The 17932-nt window shown below is 34.5% G+C and overlaps 1 protein-coding gene across 1 annotated transcript; it reads right to left on the reverse strand.

Annotated features, from left to right (window-relative positions):
- Window positions 1-5365: 5365 nt before the first annotated feature.
- LOC145112170 (uncharacterized) lies at window positions 5366-5812 on the reverse strand. The gene has a single exon (XM_079048376.1). It carries the CDS (start codon window positions 5810-5812, stop codon window positions 5366-5368), a length of 447 nt encoding a protein of 148 aa, XP_078904502.1.
- Between the last annotated feature and the right edge of the window lie 12120 nt (window positions 5813-17932).

A 17932-nucleotide genomic window follows, 5' to 3' on the forward strand; every position in this document is an offset into this window, starting at 1 on the left:
TTTGATCAACAAATTTAGAAAGAAAAGCGGAAGACTGAGACTTATTATTACCAGAAGAGTTGGAATTAGTCCCATGTTTTTTATTAGATTCTTCACGAGACACTAAGGAAAAAGCAGTTTTAACAGTTGGAAGAGGATCCATTAACAAAATATGACTTTTAACTTAACTATATGAATCATCTAAGCCACTTAAGAACTGCATTAGTTTCATTAGTTTTGCATGAATGTTGAAACTAGTAGCAGCGTCACAGGTGCAATCAGTGAGATTGGTTAGCCCATCAAATTCTTTCCAATATGAATCAAGTTTATTAAAGTAATCAGATAAGGACAGATTACCCTGAGTAAAAGAATTAATTTTCTGATGTATATTGAAGATCACAGATCCATCAGCCTTATGATAAGTTTCAGAAAGTTCTTTCCAGATTTCTTGAGCATTTTCAGAGCATGCATGATTTGCATATATATTTTCTGAAATAGACCCAAGAATCCAGGAACAAGTAACAGCATTAGCACGTTCCCAATTAGACTCCTTAATAGGATCATTACAAGTTGTTGAAGGGTTCAAAGTGTAAATTCCGTCGGGTTATCTTGCGGGTAATCGGGTCAAAAACTATCCGGTGTATATAATGTTTATTTCTGTACGTTTGATAGTTATGTTTTTTTTTCTCTCGTCTGTAACTTTCTCTCAGAGATTTTATTCTCCAGATTAGGGTTCATTGTAAAACTTGTGTTCTTGGTTCATAGCTCCCAATTATCTGAGTGTATATGTGTGAGAGTAGTGTAGGGAATCTGTAGTGAGGTTTTGATTGTAAAAGTATGTGTAAACGTCCTGGTTTGGTTTAAAATCAAGCTGTTCATGTTGTCAAATCTCGTTTATAATTTTGTCATGGTATCAGAGCAAAACCTTATTTTGATTATTAAGCTCAGACTTAGGTTTATAATCTTTTGGATAACCAATAATTTTGAAACATTTTTCAATTGAGTGACCTTTTAAACCACAATTTTTACATTGATGAATCTGATTTTTTCCTTTAAATTTCTTTTGATCAACAAATTTAGAAAGAAAAGCGGAAGACTGAGACTTATTATTACCAGAAGAGTTGGAATTAGTCCCATGTTTTTTATTAGATTCTTCACGAGACACTAAGGAAAAAGCAGTTTTAACAGTTGGAAGAGGATCCATTAACAAAATATGACTTTTAACTTAACTATATGAATCATCTAAGCCACTTAAGAACTGCATTAGTTTCATTAGTTTTGCATGAATGTTGAAACTAGTAGCAGCGTCACAGGTGCAATCAGTGAGATTGGTTAGCCCATCAAATTCTTTCCAATATGAATCAAGTTTATTAAAGTAATCAGATAAGGACAGGTTACCCTGAGTAAAAGAATTAATTTTCTGATGTATATTGAAGATCACAGATCCATCAGTCTTATGATAAGTTTCAGAAAGTTCTTTCCAGATTTCTTGAGCATTTTCAGAGCATGCATGATTTGCATATATATTTTCTGAAATAGACCCAAGAATCCAGGAACAAGTAACAACATTAGCACGTTCCCACTTAGACTCGTTAATAGGATCATTACAAGTTGTTGAAGGGTTCAAAGTGTAAATTCTGTCGGGTTATCTTGCGGGTAATCGGGTCAAAAACTATCCGGTGTATATAATGTTTATTTCTGTACGTTTGATAGTTACGTTTTTTTTCTCTCGTCTGTAACTTTCTCTCAGAGATTTTATTCTCCAGATTAGGGTTCATTGTAAAACTTGTGTTCTTGGTTCATAGCTCCCAATTATCTGAGTGTATATGTGTGAGAGTAGTGTAGGGAATCTGTAGTGAGGTTTTGATTGTAAAAGTATGTGTAAACGTCCAGGTTTGGTTTAAAATCAAGCTGTTCATGTTGTCAAATCTCGTTTATAATTTTGTCATGGTATCAGAGCAAAACCTTATTTTGATTATTAAGCTCAGACTTAGGTTTATAATCTTTTGGATAACCAATAATTTTGAAACATTTTTCAATTGAGTGACCTTTTAAACCACAATTTTTACATTGAGGAATCTGATTTTTTCCTTTAAATTTCTTTTGATCAACAAATTTAGAAAGAAAAGCGGAAGACTGAGACTTATTATTACCAGAAGAGTTGGAATTAGTCCCATGTTTTTTATTAGATTCCTCACGAGACACTAAGGAAAAAGCAGTTTTAACAGTTGGAAGAGGATCCATTAACAAAATATGACTTTTAACTTAACTATATGAATCATCTAAGCCACTTAAGAACTGCATTAGTTTCATTAGTTTTGCATGAATGTTGAAACTAGTAGCAGCGTCACAGGTGCAATCAGTGAGATTGGTTAGCCCATCAAATTCTTTCCAATATGAATCAAGTTTATTAAAGTAATCAGATAAGGACAGATTACCCTGAGTAACAGAATTAATTTTCTAATGTATATTGAAGATCACAGATCCATCAGTCTTATGATAAGTTTCAGAAAGTTCTTTCCAGATTTCTTGAGCATTTTCAGAGCATGCATGATTTGCATATATATTTTCTGAAATAGACCCAAGAATCCAGGAACAAGTAACAGCATTAGCACGTTCCCAATTAGACTCCTTAATAGGATCATTACAAGTTGTTGAAGGGTTCAAAGTGTAAATTCCGTCGGGTTATCTTGCGGGTAATCGGGTCAAAAACTATCCGGTGTATATAATGTTTATTTCTGTACGTTTGATAGTTATGTTTTTTTTCTCTCGTCTGTAACTTTCTCTCAGAGATTTTATTCTCCAGATTAGGGTTCATTGTAAAACTTGTGTTCTTGGTTCATAGCTCCCAATTATCTGAGTGTATATGTGTGAGAGTAGTGTAGGGAATCTGTAGTGAGGTTTTGATTGTAAAAGTATGTGTAAACGTCCTGGTTTGGTTTAAAATCAAGCTGTTCATGTTGTCAAATCTCGTTTATAATTTTGTCATGGTATCAGAGCAAAACCTTATTTTGATTATTAAGCTCAGACTTAGGTTTATAATCTTTTGGATAACCAATAATTTTGAAACATTTTTCAATTGAGTGACCTTTTAAACCACAATTTTTACATTGAGGAATCTGATTTTTTCCTTTAAATTTCTTTTGATCAACAAATTTAGAAAGAAAAGCGGAAGACTGAGACTTATTATTACCAGAAGAGTTGGAATTAGTCCCATGTTTTTTATTAGATTCTTCACGAGACACTAAGGAAAAAGCAGTTTTAACAGTTGGAAGAGGATCCATTAACAAAATATGACTTTTAACTTAACTATATGAATCATCTAAGCCACTTAAGAACTGCATTAGTTTCATTAGTTTTGCATGAATGTTGAAACTAGTAGCAGCGTCACAGGTGCAATCAGTGAGATTGGTTAGCCCATCAAATTCTTTCCAATATGAATCAAGTTTATTAAAGTAATCAGATAAGGACAGGTTACCCTGAGTAAAAGAATTAATTTTCTGATGTATATTGAAGATCACAGATCCATCAGTCTTATGATAAGTTTCAGAAAGTTCTTTCCAGATTTCTTGAGCATTTTCAGAGCATGCATGATTTGCATATATATTTTCTGAAATAGACCCAAGAATCCAGGAACAAGTAACAGCATTAGCACGTTCCCACTTAGACTCGTTAATAGGATCATTACAAGTTGTTGAAGGGTTCAAAGTGTAAATTCTGTCGGGTTATCTTGCGGGTAATCGGGTCAAAAACTATCCGGTGTATATAATGTTTATTTCTGTACGTTTGATAGTTACGTTTTTTTTCTCTCGTCTGTAACTTTCTCTCAGAGATTTTATTCTCCAGATTAGGGTTCATTGTAAAACTTGTGTTCTTGGTTCATAGCTCCCAATTATCTGAGTGTATATGTGTGAGAGTAGTGTAGGGAATCTGTAGTGAGGTTTTGATTGTAAAAGTATGTGTAAACGTCCTGGTTTGGTTTAAAATCAAGCTGTTCATGTTGTCAAATCTCGTTTATAATTTTGTCATGGTATCAGAGCAAAACCTTATTTTGATTATTAAGCTCAGACTTAGGTTTATAATCTTTTGGATAACGAATAATTTTGAAACATTTTTCAATTGAGTGACCTTTTAAACCACAATTTTTACATTGAGGAATCTGATTTTTTCCTTTAAATTTCTTTTGATCAACAAATTTAGAAAGAAAAGCGGAAGACTGAGACTTATTATTACCAGAAGAGTTGGAATTAGTCCCATGTTTTTTATTAGATTCTTCACGAGACACTAAGGAAAAAGCAGTTTTAACAGTTGGAAGAGGATCCATTAACAAAATATGACTTTTAACTTAACTATATGAATCATCTAAGCCACTTAAGAACTGCATTAGTTTCATTAGTTTTGCATGAATGTTGAAACTAGTAGCAGCGTCACAGGTGCAATCAGTGAGATTGGTTAGCCCATCAAATTCTTTCCAATATGAATCAAGTTTATTAAAGTAATCAGATAAGGACAGATTACCCTGAGTAAAAGAATTAATTTTCTGATGTATATTGAAGATCACAGATCCATCAGTCTTATGATAAGTTTCAGAAAGTTCTTTCCAGATTTCTTGAGCATTTTCAGAGCATGCATGATTTGCATATATATTTTCTGAAATAGACCCAAGAATCCAGGAACAAGTAACAGCATTAGCACGTTCCCACTTAGACTCCTTAATAGGATCATTACAAGTTGTTGAAGGGTTCAAAGTGTAAATTCCGTCGGGTTATCTTGCGGGTAATCGGGTCAAAAACTATCCGGTGTATATAATGTTTATTTCTGTACGTTTGATAGTTACGTTTTTTTTTCTCTCGTCTGTAACTTTCTCTCAGAGATTTTATTCTCCAGATTAGGGTTCATTGTAAAACTTGTGTTCTTGGTTCATAGCTCCCAATTATCTGAGTGTATATGTGTGAGAGTAGTGTAGGGAATCTGTAGTGAGGTTTTGATTGTAAAAGTATGTGTAAACGTCCTGGTTTGGTTTAAAATCAAGCTGTTCATGTTGTCAAATCTCGTTTATAATTTTGTCATGGTATCAGAGCAAAACCTTATTTTGATTATTAAGCTCAGACTTAGGTTTATAATCTTTTGGATAACCAATAATTTTGAAACATTTTTCAATTGAGTGACCTTTTAAACCACAATTTTTACATTGAGGAATCTGATTTTTTCCTTTAAATTTCTTTTGATCAACAAATTTAGAAAGAAAAGCGGAAGACTGAGACTTATTATTACCAGAAGAGTTGGAATTAGTCCCATGTTTTTTATTAGATTCTTCACGAGACACTAAGGAAAAAGCAGTTTTAACAGTTGGAAGAGGATCCATTAACAAAATATGACTTTTAACTTAACTATATGAATCATCTAAGCCACTTAAGAACTGCATTAGTTTCATTAGTTTTGCATGAATGTTGAAACTAGTAGCAGCGTCACAGGTGCAATCAGTGAGATTGGTTAGCCCATCAAATTCTTTCCAATATGAATCAAGTTTATTAAAGTAATCAGATAAGGACAGGTTACCCTGAGTAAAAGAATTAATTTTCTGATGTATATTGAAGATCACAGATCCATCAGTCTTATGATAAGTTTCAGAAAGTTCTTTCCAGATTTCTTGAGCATTTTCAGAGCATGCATGATTTGCATATATATTTTCTGAAATAGACCCAAGAATCCAGGAACAAGTAACAGCATTAGCACGTTCCCACTTAGACTCCTTAATAGGATCATTAGAAGGTTTTGGAACAGTTCCATCAGTGAAACCAAGTTTGTTGCGAGCTTTTAAAGCTCTAATCATGGAACTGCGCCAAAGTCGAAAATTTTCAGTTCCTAGAAGTTTGAAATTAATAACACTCGTTATAGTGTTATCAGATGGATGCACATAGAGAGGATCATCAAAGTCAATAGGATCCTTCTTAGAGTTACTACCAGACTCTACAGCACCATAGTGAAAAACTAATGAAGAGATAAGCAAGAACACAACTGAGAACAACCAAGATAACTCCACGGTATGTTGGGAGCCCAGGGTCAATCACCAATCAGAAAACAGAAAACAGTTTCCAAATCAAACAGATCAAACAAATATCACACAGACCAAATAGACAAACGAATATCACACAGATCAAGACAAGTAAAGAGAAGAAGGATCTCACAGTGATGAACGAAAACGCTTTATAAACGGCTTAGTCAGGGCTTTTAGCCGCAAAGACCAAGGTTAGGGTTAAACTAGGCTCCTTTTCCTGTAAGAGTTAACGGTATTAATCCGTTCCCTTACAGAGTTAATCCAAAACCAAGATGGTTTAGTTTGTAGTTTCAAACTTGCAGGAGCACTGACGACCTTTTGAATGACAAACCAGCCGCACCAGATCTGAAACCGCACCAGATCTGATCTGCAAAGAAACAACAAGAACTCACAGTACTTTTGAACAGAGAACAAACGACAGCAAAGGTCGTAACCAAGAGACGATCAAGATGAAGAAATTGGTAGATCGTACAACACAAGTATGACCTACAATTTTCTTCACAGAGAACACAAATCGTCTCAAAGAAAGAGAGATATAAAATCTGATCTAATAAAGAGAACAAGAAACATCACCTTGTTTTACGACAAAATCCAGGCGACGAACGATCGTGAACAGATCAGAGAAATCGAACCAACAGAGCAACCTTGTGCTCTGATACCAACAAAATATACCAACAAAGGGCAAAATAGTAAAATGATTAGATTGATAAAAAACCTTTCATTATTTTCAACACCCCCGGTCAAGCTAATCATTTGACTATTTATTATCAGTCAAACACATTTTTCTACAAAGATTTTCATGCTGATAAGAACTAAGAGACTTAGTCAAAATATCAGCAACTTGATTTAAAGATCCAATTTTAACAACTTTGACAACACCATCTGCAATCTTTTCCCTAATAAAATGAACATCTATTTCAAAATAAGGTTTTCTCTGTAAATTCTTCTACTCATAATTCTGAGTCTGTTAATTCTAACGATAATGCTAATAACTCTGACTGTCATTATCTCACTAATGAACAATATTCCAAGTTTTTGAAACTCATTGGTGATAAGCAAGGGTTGGATGAAGGACCTGTCAGTGCTAACATGGCAGGTATTTCTTGTAATTCCTTTATTGTTTCTGATTGTCAAAAATGGGTGGTTGATTCAGGAGCAAGTCAGCATATGATAGCCTCCGAATCACTACTTCATGATTCTGTTGATGTTTCTAAATTGAATCTAAGAGTTAGCCATCCTAATGGCTCTTCTGCTCAAATTAACAAAATAGGGAACATGCAATTTTCAAATTCTCTTACCTTGTTTGATGTTTTTGCTGTTCCTGATTTCAATATAAATCTTCTGTCTGTTCATAAGCTATGTAAAGATAGTAACTGTAATGTTGTTTTTAATGAACATAATTGCTATGTTCAGGATTCACAGTCCAAGGGGACGGTGGAGACTGGTAATCAATCTGGTGGACTTTATTACCTTAATAGTCTATATTCAGGTAATAAGTCTCCAATTATAAATAAGTCTCATTGTTTTGCTTCCAAATTCACATGGCACAACAGACTTGGACATCCCGCTGATCAAGCTCTTAATGTTCTTAAAGATAAACTTAATTTCAAAAGTGATCCTTTACCTCCATGTGAGGTGTGTCATAAGGCTAAACAAACTAGAGAATCTTTTCCTATGAGCCAACATGTTTCAAAAAAAACTAGGAGAACTTGTTCACCTTGATGTTTGGGGTCCTTATCGTATTAAGAGTGTAGATGGCTTTAGGTTCTTCTTGACTATTGTTGATGATTTCACTAGAGCTACATGGGTTTTTCTTCTTAAGTCCAAAGATGAAGTTTATCAATGTTTTGTTATTTTTTCCAATATGTTAAGAAATCATTTTGACACAAATATTAAATGTATACGATCTGATAATGGGACTGAGTTTTCAAATACTAGTATGAAAACTTTTACTGAAAACAATGGAATTTTACATCAAACCTCGTGTGTTCACACTCCACAACAAAATGGTGTTGTGGAGAGAAAACACAGGCATATTCTCAATGTTGCAAGGTCTCTTTTATTTCAATCTGGTTTACCTTTAAAACATTGGGGTGATGCCATTTTAACTGCAGTTTTCTTAATAAATAGAACTCCTTCATCTGTTTTAAAAGGGCTTACTCCATATGAATTAGTATATAAAAAGGCTCCAAGTTTTGATAATCTTCGTGTTTTTGGATGTTTATGTTTCTCTACTAAACTTAATAACTGTGATAAGTTCTCATCTAGAGCTGAAAAATGTATTTTCCTTGGTTATTCTTTGGATAAAAAGGGTTATAAGCTTTTAAGTCTTGATTCACATTCTTTTTTTGTTTCCAGGGATGTGAAGTTCTTTGAGTCTGTATTTCCTTTTAAAATGCAAAATACTGTTTTTAGTGACACCCATGAAAAGACAGGCTCTGTGGATCCTTTTTCCTATGAATAGCCTATGTTAACTGAGTTGTCTAATGATGACTTAAATTTGGATAACAAGATAATAGATCATCAGGTGGATGGTGCTGGGGCTGTTCAAGGTCACAATAGAACATATACTTTACAAACAGATACTATTTTTGACCTTGGAGAGTCCTTTGTACCCCAAACTGATGAGTCTGTTTCTAGTTCTCCCAGCATGGCTGAGGAAAGTAGTCAAGACAATTCTAGTCATCATGATTCTTCGATAAGTCTTACTCGTTCTAAAAGAGAGACTCGTTTTCCTAGTAGATTTGATGATTATATTGTTGAAGGAAAGTATAAATATGGAATAGAAAAATCTGTTAACTATTCTAATTTGTCTAATGAAACTAAGTGTTTTGTAACTAACCTTAATAAAACAGTGGAACCTCAATCTTATCTTGAGGCGTCTAAGAATCCTGAATGGATTAAGGCCATGAATCTTGAAATGGAAGCACTTTACAGAAATAGAACTTGGGAAATAACCGAGTTACCTAAAAATAGAAAGCCGATTGGCTGTCGTTGGGTTTACAAAATTAAGTACAAAGCTAATGGAGAGGTTGAAAGATATAAAGCTTGTTTAGTTGCCAAAGGTTATAGTCAAAGGGAAGGTGTTGACTATGAAGAAACATTCTCCCCTGTAGCTAAAATTGTTACCATTAGGATTATAATTGCTATTGCTGTTAGTAGTAAGTGGACTTTACATCAATTTGATATTAATAATGCATTTTTATATGGTGATCTTAAAGAAGATGTTTACATGGTTTTGCCTCCTGGTTATCATAGTAAGGATGACACAAGGGTTTGTAAGTTGTTGAAGTCCTTATATGGTCTAAAGCAGGCCCCACGTAAGTGGAATGAAAAATTGTGTGCTGCTTTGTTTAGTTTTGGTTTCACTCAAAGTGTTAATGATTATTCTATGTTTGTAAAATCTGTTGATAGTTCTCTTGTTGTTTTGCTTGTTTATGTAGATGATATAATCCTAACAGGGAATAATGAAACTGAAATAACTAAAGTCAAAAATTTTCTGAAGTCTCAATTTTTGATTAAAGACTTAGGAAAATTAAAATATTTTCTAGGGATAGAAGTTATTGATGTTCCGAATGGTCTTTGTCTTTCGCAAAGAAAATATTGCTTAGAATTGTTAAATGAGTTTGGGATGTCGGGGTGTAAGCCTGTCAATACTCCTCTTGAGACTAATCTTGTTATTAATCGTGATAATGATCAAAATAATGATAGTTTGCTTGATAATATTACTGAGTTTCAGAAATTAATTGGTAAATTAATCTATCTCACTATAACTAGACTAGATATTGCTTACTCTGTTCAGGTTTTGAGTCAGTTTATGCACAAACCCAGAAAATCTCATTTACGAATTGCTTTGAGGTTGTTAAGGTATCTTAAAAACAATCCTGGAAAAGGGGTTTGTTATTTAAAGACTAACTCTCTTGTTTTAAAAGGTTTTTCTGATGCTGATTGGGCTAAGTGTCTATTCTCCAGAAAATCAGTAAGTGGTTATTTGGTCTATTTTGGTGATTCTCTTGTTTCATGGAGAAGTAAAAAGCAATCTACAATTTCTAGATCATCTACTGAGTCTGAGTATAGAGCACTGGGTTCTTTAACTTGTGAAATAATTTGGGTGCTAAAAATTCTGTATGATTTAAAATTTACTAATATGGTTCCAGTTGATCTTTTTTGTGATAATGAATCTGCAATCAAACTAGCCTTAAATCCGGTGTTTCACGATAAAACCAAGCATTTTGAAATAGATGTTCATTTTATTAGGGAAAAGATTGCAGATGGTGTTGTCAAAGTTGTTAAAATTGGATCTTTAAATCAAGTTGCTGATATTTTGACTAAGTCTCTTAGTTCTTATCAGCATGAAAATCTTTGTAGAAAAATGTGTTTGACTGATCCTTTTTCTATCAAATAAATAGTCAAATGATTAGCTTGACCGGGGGTGTTGAAAATAATGAAAGGTTTTTTTATCAATCTAATCATTTTACTATTTTGCCCTTTGTTGGTATATTTTGTTTTTTTATGTTTGTGTTGCAGTTTAAACATGTACAAGTTGTTGAAGGGTTCAAAGTGTAAATTTCGTCGGGTTATCTTGCGGGTAATCGGGTCAAAAACTATCCGGTGTATATAATGTTTATTTCTGTACGTTTGATAGTTACGTTTTTTTTCTCTCGTCTGTAACTTTCTCTCAGAGATTTTATTCTCCAGATTAGGGTTCATTGTAAAACTTGTGTTCTTGGTTCATAGTTCCCAATTATCTGAGTGTATATGTGTGAGAGTAGTGTAGGGAATCTGTAGTGAGGTTTTGATTGTAAAAGTATGTGTAAACGTCCTGGTTTGGTTTAAAATCAAGCTGTTCATGTTGTCAAATCTCGTTTATAATTTTGTCAGTTTATTCGAGAATGAAATGTAAAATAAGTGAGAAAAAGGAAATTAAATGTCAGATGGTGATATTGCAACAGGAAGGCAAGATCATGTGCTGTGTCTTCTAACTTTTATAATAGTATGATCTTGAATAGCACAACCACAAAGTCACAGGCAATAATATGTATTAATCATGTACTTGTGAATAGAGAAAGAATTAAAAAAGAATATAACTTGTATCACCAGTATTCTGAATTAACGTGGGTATGAAAAACGGTGGAAGTATCATGGTCCCATGTAATATTAAGAGGAATGTGGTAATGCCTCCTAACAAGCACGAAACTGTGGCTAAGGGCTCTGGGGTTTTCTTGAAACATATGTGGCCCTATCATTAATAGGTGAATTAGACATTGGATCTGTCTTACAGATTGGAAGACAAAGCCATGTGAGTTTGCCTTTTCTTCCACCATATGTCACCATCCTCAGTCAAGATCTCCTTGAATCTCTGTATATAAAAACCATTCGATATGAATCACACAACCACAACTTCTTCTGAAATCCTTGGCAACTTTTCACCAAGAAGACGTGCATGCTGTGAGAGTATCCATCCACAGTCAGGCTTTTGAAGTGAACAGAAACTACCATCCTTAAAAATGGCCATCCTTTTTCCTCGGATCATTCAAGCAAAACAAATTCTCAGAAGATCATTATCCAACGGAAGCAGCACAACCAAATCTATGGAAACCCCAAAAGGCTATTTAGCAATTTATGTTGGTGAGCAAGAGAAGAAGCGGTTTGTGGTTCCTGTATGGTTGTTAAGCCAACCTGCATTTCAAGAACTACTAGATCAGGCAGAGCAAGAATTTGGGTATGTTCATCAAATGGGCGGCCTCACAATTCCATGCAGTGAATATACATTCAGTGATATTGCTTCTCAGTTGGGCGCATTTTGACTTCTATACAACATTCTTACAACCAACTAACCACTAGTCTTTTTTTATTATTATTTGTAGTTAAATCGAGACAATTTTTCCACTTGTATGAAATCAGATCAAGGAGCAATTTTGAGTTCACTATAATTTGTTTGTATGAATGAGAAACTAATTTCACCGTTGATTATTTTGGAAATGTGAATTTTAGGAGTGAAATTGAGTTAACGAAGATAGTTGCTTTTGTTCATGACCTATCATCCAAAATATAATTGGTAAACAATATGTAGCACTTGGGTCCATGACCATATGATGGTGATATATCAACCATTAAGTCTCACATGATTTTGTTCTTTAACCAAAGTAAATTATAAGTTGGCAAGACATTGATGCATTACAAGACGAATTGGGTCCCACTTGAAAACAATTCCATCACATGAAAAACGAACATAATGCTTAGATATACGAAGAAAGTTATAGCAATGATTAACTATTATTTTGATTACTTATACAGCCAAGGATAATGTAAATTAAAGCCAATGAATCATGTTGTTAAAGCTATGCAATTTCCTTATCATAACCAATTAATATGTGAAATTGTTGCATACAACATTAACTGAGAACCATAGAACATCTGTGGAAGTATTATGTTTAATCATGAGTATGCACTTTGACAGTTACATACAGGACAATGAAAAAAACATTGATATTTGATTTTGGTTCTTCATGTATGTGTAAGCATATGTTGTTACTAGCTTAGCCAACAAATTCCTCCAGTTTGAATAAAGTTTAGTAAAACTCAAATCTGTCCCATTCAAGATATTAAAGTTTTTTTTTTTTCCATGCAATCATGTTTCTATGCTTATCACAAATCGCAATTCATGAGTCCAAATCCAATTTCAACATTTATTTGAATAATCTTGAAAATTTAACTTACTACGGTTTGGTTATTACCTCAACACTCTCTCAAATTGAAGGACAATAGGAATTTTGGGTTACCAAATGTGAGAAAAATCTCGAACCTCTTATATGATTTATGTGCTCCGATTCTTCTTTCCTTTTCTGTGGTTCGGTTTGCACTTAGCAGAAAACTAAGGGATCTTGAACGTCTCTCCTTCTTTCCAGATTTTAGACATAGCCACTAGGGTGAGCATGGTGCGGTTTTTACACCAAACTAAAACTAAAAACCGAAACTGCGGTTTTTATATCCATGTAACCGATAGGTGCGGTTTTTGTTGCGGTTCGGTTTTGCGGTCTTTTTTTTTTTTTTTTTTTTTGCGTTTTTCGGTTATTTACCGCAATATAGAATTGGTATGGTTTTATTTGGATGGTGCGGTTATTTTTGTGTCGAACCACAACTTTTAGCTTTCGACTGTTCATTATTTCCTTTATTAACTTTGACTTTCTTATATGACAACTAGCATTAGAAACAACATACAATAATAGGTCATAAGCATCAATTCATATTATATCAATATATTCGCTTCAATTTTTTTGAAGTTACAACTTGCCAACTTAAACTTGCATCCAAAAAATAATAAAATAGATATAAACACACGATCCAACAACATTTTGAAATTAATAAATTCATTTTAATTCATAACCATTAAGTCATCAACATCTTGGTTTAAACTTCATACAACATAATGTCTATCAAAGTTCAAACTTCATCAAAAAGCATAAACATGTTTTTATCACCAACAATAAAACATAAAATAAACCACCATTTATCATAATCTCCTTGATCCTTGGATGATTTTTTATTGTTTTCAATCTACATAAATAAATATAAATATTAGATTATTAGTATATAAATCACTTGTAATGATAATCATAATATGAAATCATAATATGGAAAAAAACCTTACCAGTTTTGAAACCCGCCATCTTCTCATTAAATTCATGTATTTCTTTACTCTTCATAGCACAACCAAGCTCAAGATCTACTAATGAACACCTTATCCAATCTTGTGCACAAATTAGAACTTTCGCGGTGTCGGGGTTAAGTGAACTCCTATACTTATCAATAACCCTGCCACATGTACTAAAGGCCGACTCTAATGATATTTCAATATCGGCATAGCCAAAACATGCCTAGCTAAGGTAGACAATATAGGGAATTTTATTGAATTTAATTTCCACCATCCCAAAAGATCAAACCTGATGTCCCTTTTTTCCTTCCATCCGCTAGATAAATCTCCACCTCACTCTTAATATCTTGACCCTCATGATCAAATTTGTCAAATTCTAGCTCCAAATCAATATACATCTCACCAAAGCTACTTAAATTTTCACCAACAAGATTATCATGTGTGTTTTGTACATTCACTTTTTCCGTTTTGCCCTTGTAATGGTTAAACAAATCTTCAAGAGTCTTAGTCACCAATCCCAATATCTTATTGCTTTTCTCACAATCCTTACCATAGATCAGTTCAATGCAATAAGTAACGTTTCCAAGCTTATTGTGCAGATCCAAAACAACTTCAGCATAAAGTAGATAATTCACATTATCTACGTTGTCCCAATATTTTTCATACTTTTCTTTCATCGATATCGCCATCTTCTTCTTTTGTTCAACTTGACTCAAGGTCATCTTAGTGATGGTAGCTTGCATTTTTACAAACTCAGAAAAAAAATATTCACGGTTACATACTTCGAACCAGACATCGTAGTTGTAACATCGGAAAATATCTTCAAGTACTTGATCAAATTCCTATTTTAAATGCCAATATCAATATGTAAGTATTAAAATGATATATACAATGTAATAACTAAAATAATTAAACATAACTAGCTTTGTCCCAATCAACATCACTTGGTGCACCAACTACTTTAGCCTTTCTTTTCCTTTTTCTTATGCTCCCGTCCACATCGTCATCTGCCACGGTGCGAAAATAAGCCCCGTAAGAAGGGTCTATCATATAAAGCCTATTGAGAATATAAAACAAGCACTCGATGTTAGTTAAAGGAAAAATAACATAAATATAAAACAAATAAACATACCTTTCAAACGCATTCTCAAAAAGTACGACTGTTTCCAACATCAGATATGTTGAATTCCATCTCGTGTCAACATCAAGAGATGACTTTTGTTTGGATTTTACTTCAACACCAACAACACGGTCTTCAAATGTTTTATACCGAGCCGGTGATGATCGAACATACGTCACTGCATTTCGAATTCTAGTAACATAATTGAATTGCTTTTCCAAACCATCTCTAACAACAAGATTGATGATTTATGCATAACAAAGAAGGTGAAAGTATTTAAAATCTAATATACCATTCGGTCCCTTCAACATCCTCTTCAAAAATCTTATATCCCCTTCATTTTAAGACGCATTATCCACTGTCACAGTAAATACAATTTCAATCCCCCACCTTTGTATGCACTCATAAACCAATGTCCCAATGGTTTTACCCCTATGATTCTCTATAGGGCAAAAGTTTATAATTTTCTTTTTTAAAATCCATGCATCGTCAATCCAAAGAGCCATAAGAAACATATAATTCACGTTCTAAATAGATGACCATGTGTCGATAGTTAGGCACACTGTTTGGCCTTTCAACATCTCTTTAACTTTTTTTTGCCTCTAGTTCATAAATCTCTATACAATATCTAGATGTCATCTTAAATTCCGGATTCAATTCCCACACAAATTCCTTACAACCCTCATCATCAACAATGCTAAACGGTCGATTGTCTTTAATGCACATTTTGGCAAGGGCCAATCTACACTTCTCCTAGCTAAAGGAATGCTTAGCCAAAGGCCCACTCGCCTTGGTACCTTTTGGCAAAAAGCTTAATTTTGTTTGTTTCTTTGCATCTTTGTCTTTATCATCATAAAGGGGGATGTGCCTACAAGAATTAACTAGATGACTGAGGAATGAGGAGGTACCATTCTCTCTAGTGCCACAAGCTAAAATCTTTTTACAATGTGTGCATTCTGATCTTTTTTGCGCCTTTAACATATGGAAAATGCTGCCATACAATGAACCATAACTTAGGTTTTGCGTTATTTTCTTCTTCAATATCACCTTCACCTGGGACTTGAACTCCATCGTCTTGTTGATCATCGACATTAATCACACCTTCATTAGTAGCCATGTTGAAATACATATTACGTTAGTACTCAATCAGCTGAAAACATGGTGAGTTGCAAACAGCTAAAAACAATGAGAAAAAATGTTTTTTATACAGTTATCAAGTGGAATTAAAACTCAAAACAGGTGAAAACATACTGAGTTGGTGTTAACTGTTAACTTATGCATCTGGAGAATTTGATGTAGTAGTATTATTAAAACTTAATTAAAACTAGATCATCCTGTAATTCAAGGACGATTCAACAAGTCTGTATTTTCTCAAATACTAGTAAATTGACAGAGGATACAATAATACATCTCCTCATACTTTATTAATGACCTTGAGATAAAATGAAGTGTTGGTCGCATATAAAAAGATATCTTCAAACAAAGATGTAAATTCATTGTTGGAAAACAGAAAAGAGTTAGGTGGTCCTTTGTTCATTATTGCTGAAAATGCTATAGCATACTAAGGTCTAAGCACAGTTGACTAGAAGATCAAAAAAGGAAATTGAAAAAACTACAAGAATGGTCAAATCCAAGTATGAGATTAAGTTGAATGCAGTTACAGTTTACGTGAGACGAAGAGGAAGATTGCTTCAGTTTTCAGGTCACCGGGATTCGAGAGTTGCCTTCCGGTCGTCGGAGTCGATGTGCGATGGTTGCTACAGGCTTCAATGGTTTGATCGGTGGCTGCTCCAGTCGTTTTTTAGAACACAAAACTCGAATGAAAGAAATCGTGTGAAAGAACCGGGAACGAGACTTTTCTTTTTGGGATTTTTTATTTTATTAAAAATATAGAATATATATTCGATTAATAATAATATTTTAATATCACAGTGCGGTTCGGTTATTTTGCAGTTTTTTGAAATATAAAACCGCACCACAATGAAAAGTTGTGGTTTTTTTAATTTCTAAAACCGCACCATCGGTTATATATTCGGTTTCGGTTTTTCGGTATCGGTTTTCCGGTTATTTTGCGGTTTTTCGGTTTGCGGTTCGGTTTTTGTTCAACCCCAATAACCACACAAGGAAACCAACGTTTTCTTTTCTTTTGTTAACATTCCATCGACGCTCACAAGACAAGAAGTTCAGGTGCTCCCGAATTCCAAAGGAAAGTTGGTGATGGAAACCTAAGGACTTGAGATCGGTGCTGGAAACCCTAAGGACGAAGAAGCTGTACGCGAAATTCTCCAAGTGCGAATTATGGATTCGAAAAGTAACCTTCCTAGGTCACGTGGTAAGCGAAGAAGGCATACACGTGGACCCCTCCAAAATCAAAGCGATAGAGAACTGGTCAGCACCGAAGACACCCACAGAAATCCGTCAATTCTTGGGTCTCGCTGGCTACTATCGCAGATTTATCCAGAATTTCTCCAGATTTGCCAAACTCTTAACCACTCTAACTCAGAAAGACGTACCCTTTTGTTGGAGTGAAAAACAAGACACTGCGTTCCAAACATTGAAGTTGGCCCTATGCAGCGCGCCTATCCTGTCTCTGCCCGAAGGAACGGAGGACTTCGTTGTCTACTGTGATGCATCCAATCAAGGCCTAGGCTGTGTGCTCATGCAACGGGGAAAAGTCATTGCTTATGCTTCAAGACAGCTGAAAGCACACGAAGTCAACTACACGACGCACGACCTGGAATTGGGAGAAGTGGTCTTCGCACTGAAGATATGGAGACATTATCTCTACGGAACCAAGTGCACTATCTTCACTGACCATAAGAGCCTGCAGCACATTTTCGACCAGAAGGAACTAAACATGAGACAACGGCGATGGGTTGAGCTACTCAGCGATTACGAGTGTGAAATCCGCTACCATCCCGGCAAGGCCAATGTGGTGGCAGATGCCCTCAGCCGAAAGGAGTAATCAGGTCGTAGAGTGAATGCACTGACCATAACTATCCATTCCCATTTATCCGCGCAAATCAAGGAGGCTCAGCTGGAAGCCTTAAAACCAGAGAACATGCCGGGTGAAGCCTTGAGAGGAATGGAAAAGAACCAAGAAATCAAGGGAGACGGAGTC

Source organism: Lactuca virosa, chromosome 5 (genome assembly GCF_052849685.1).
Source record: "Lactuca virosa cultivar CGN04683 chromosome 5, Lactuca_virosa_CGN04683_v6, whole genome shotgun sequence".
In the NCBI taxonomy this organism is placed as follows: Eukaryota; Viridiplantae; Streptophyta; class Magnoliopsida; order Asterales; family Asteraceae; genus Lactuca; species Lactuca virosa.

Excerpts from the sequence above, each read along its gene's own strand:
- LOC145112170 (XM_079048376.1), bottom strand. The coding sequence starts at position 5,812 with ATGATTAGAGCTTTAAAAGCTCGCAACAAACTTGGTTTCACTGATGGA.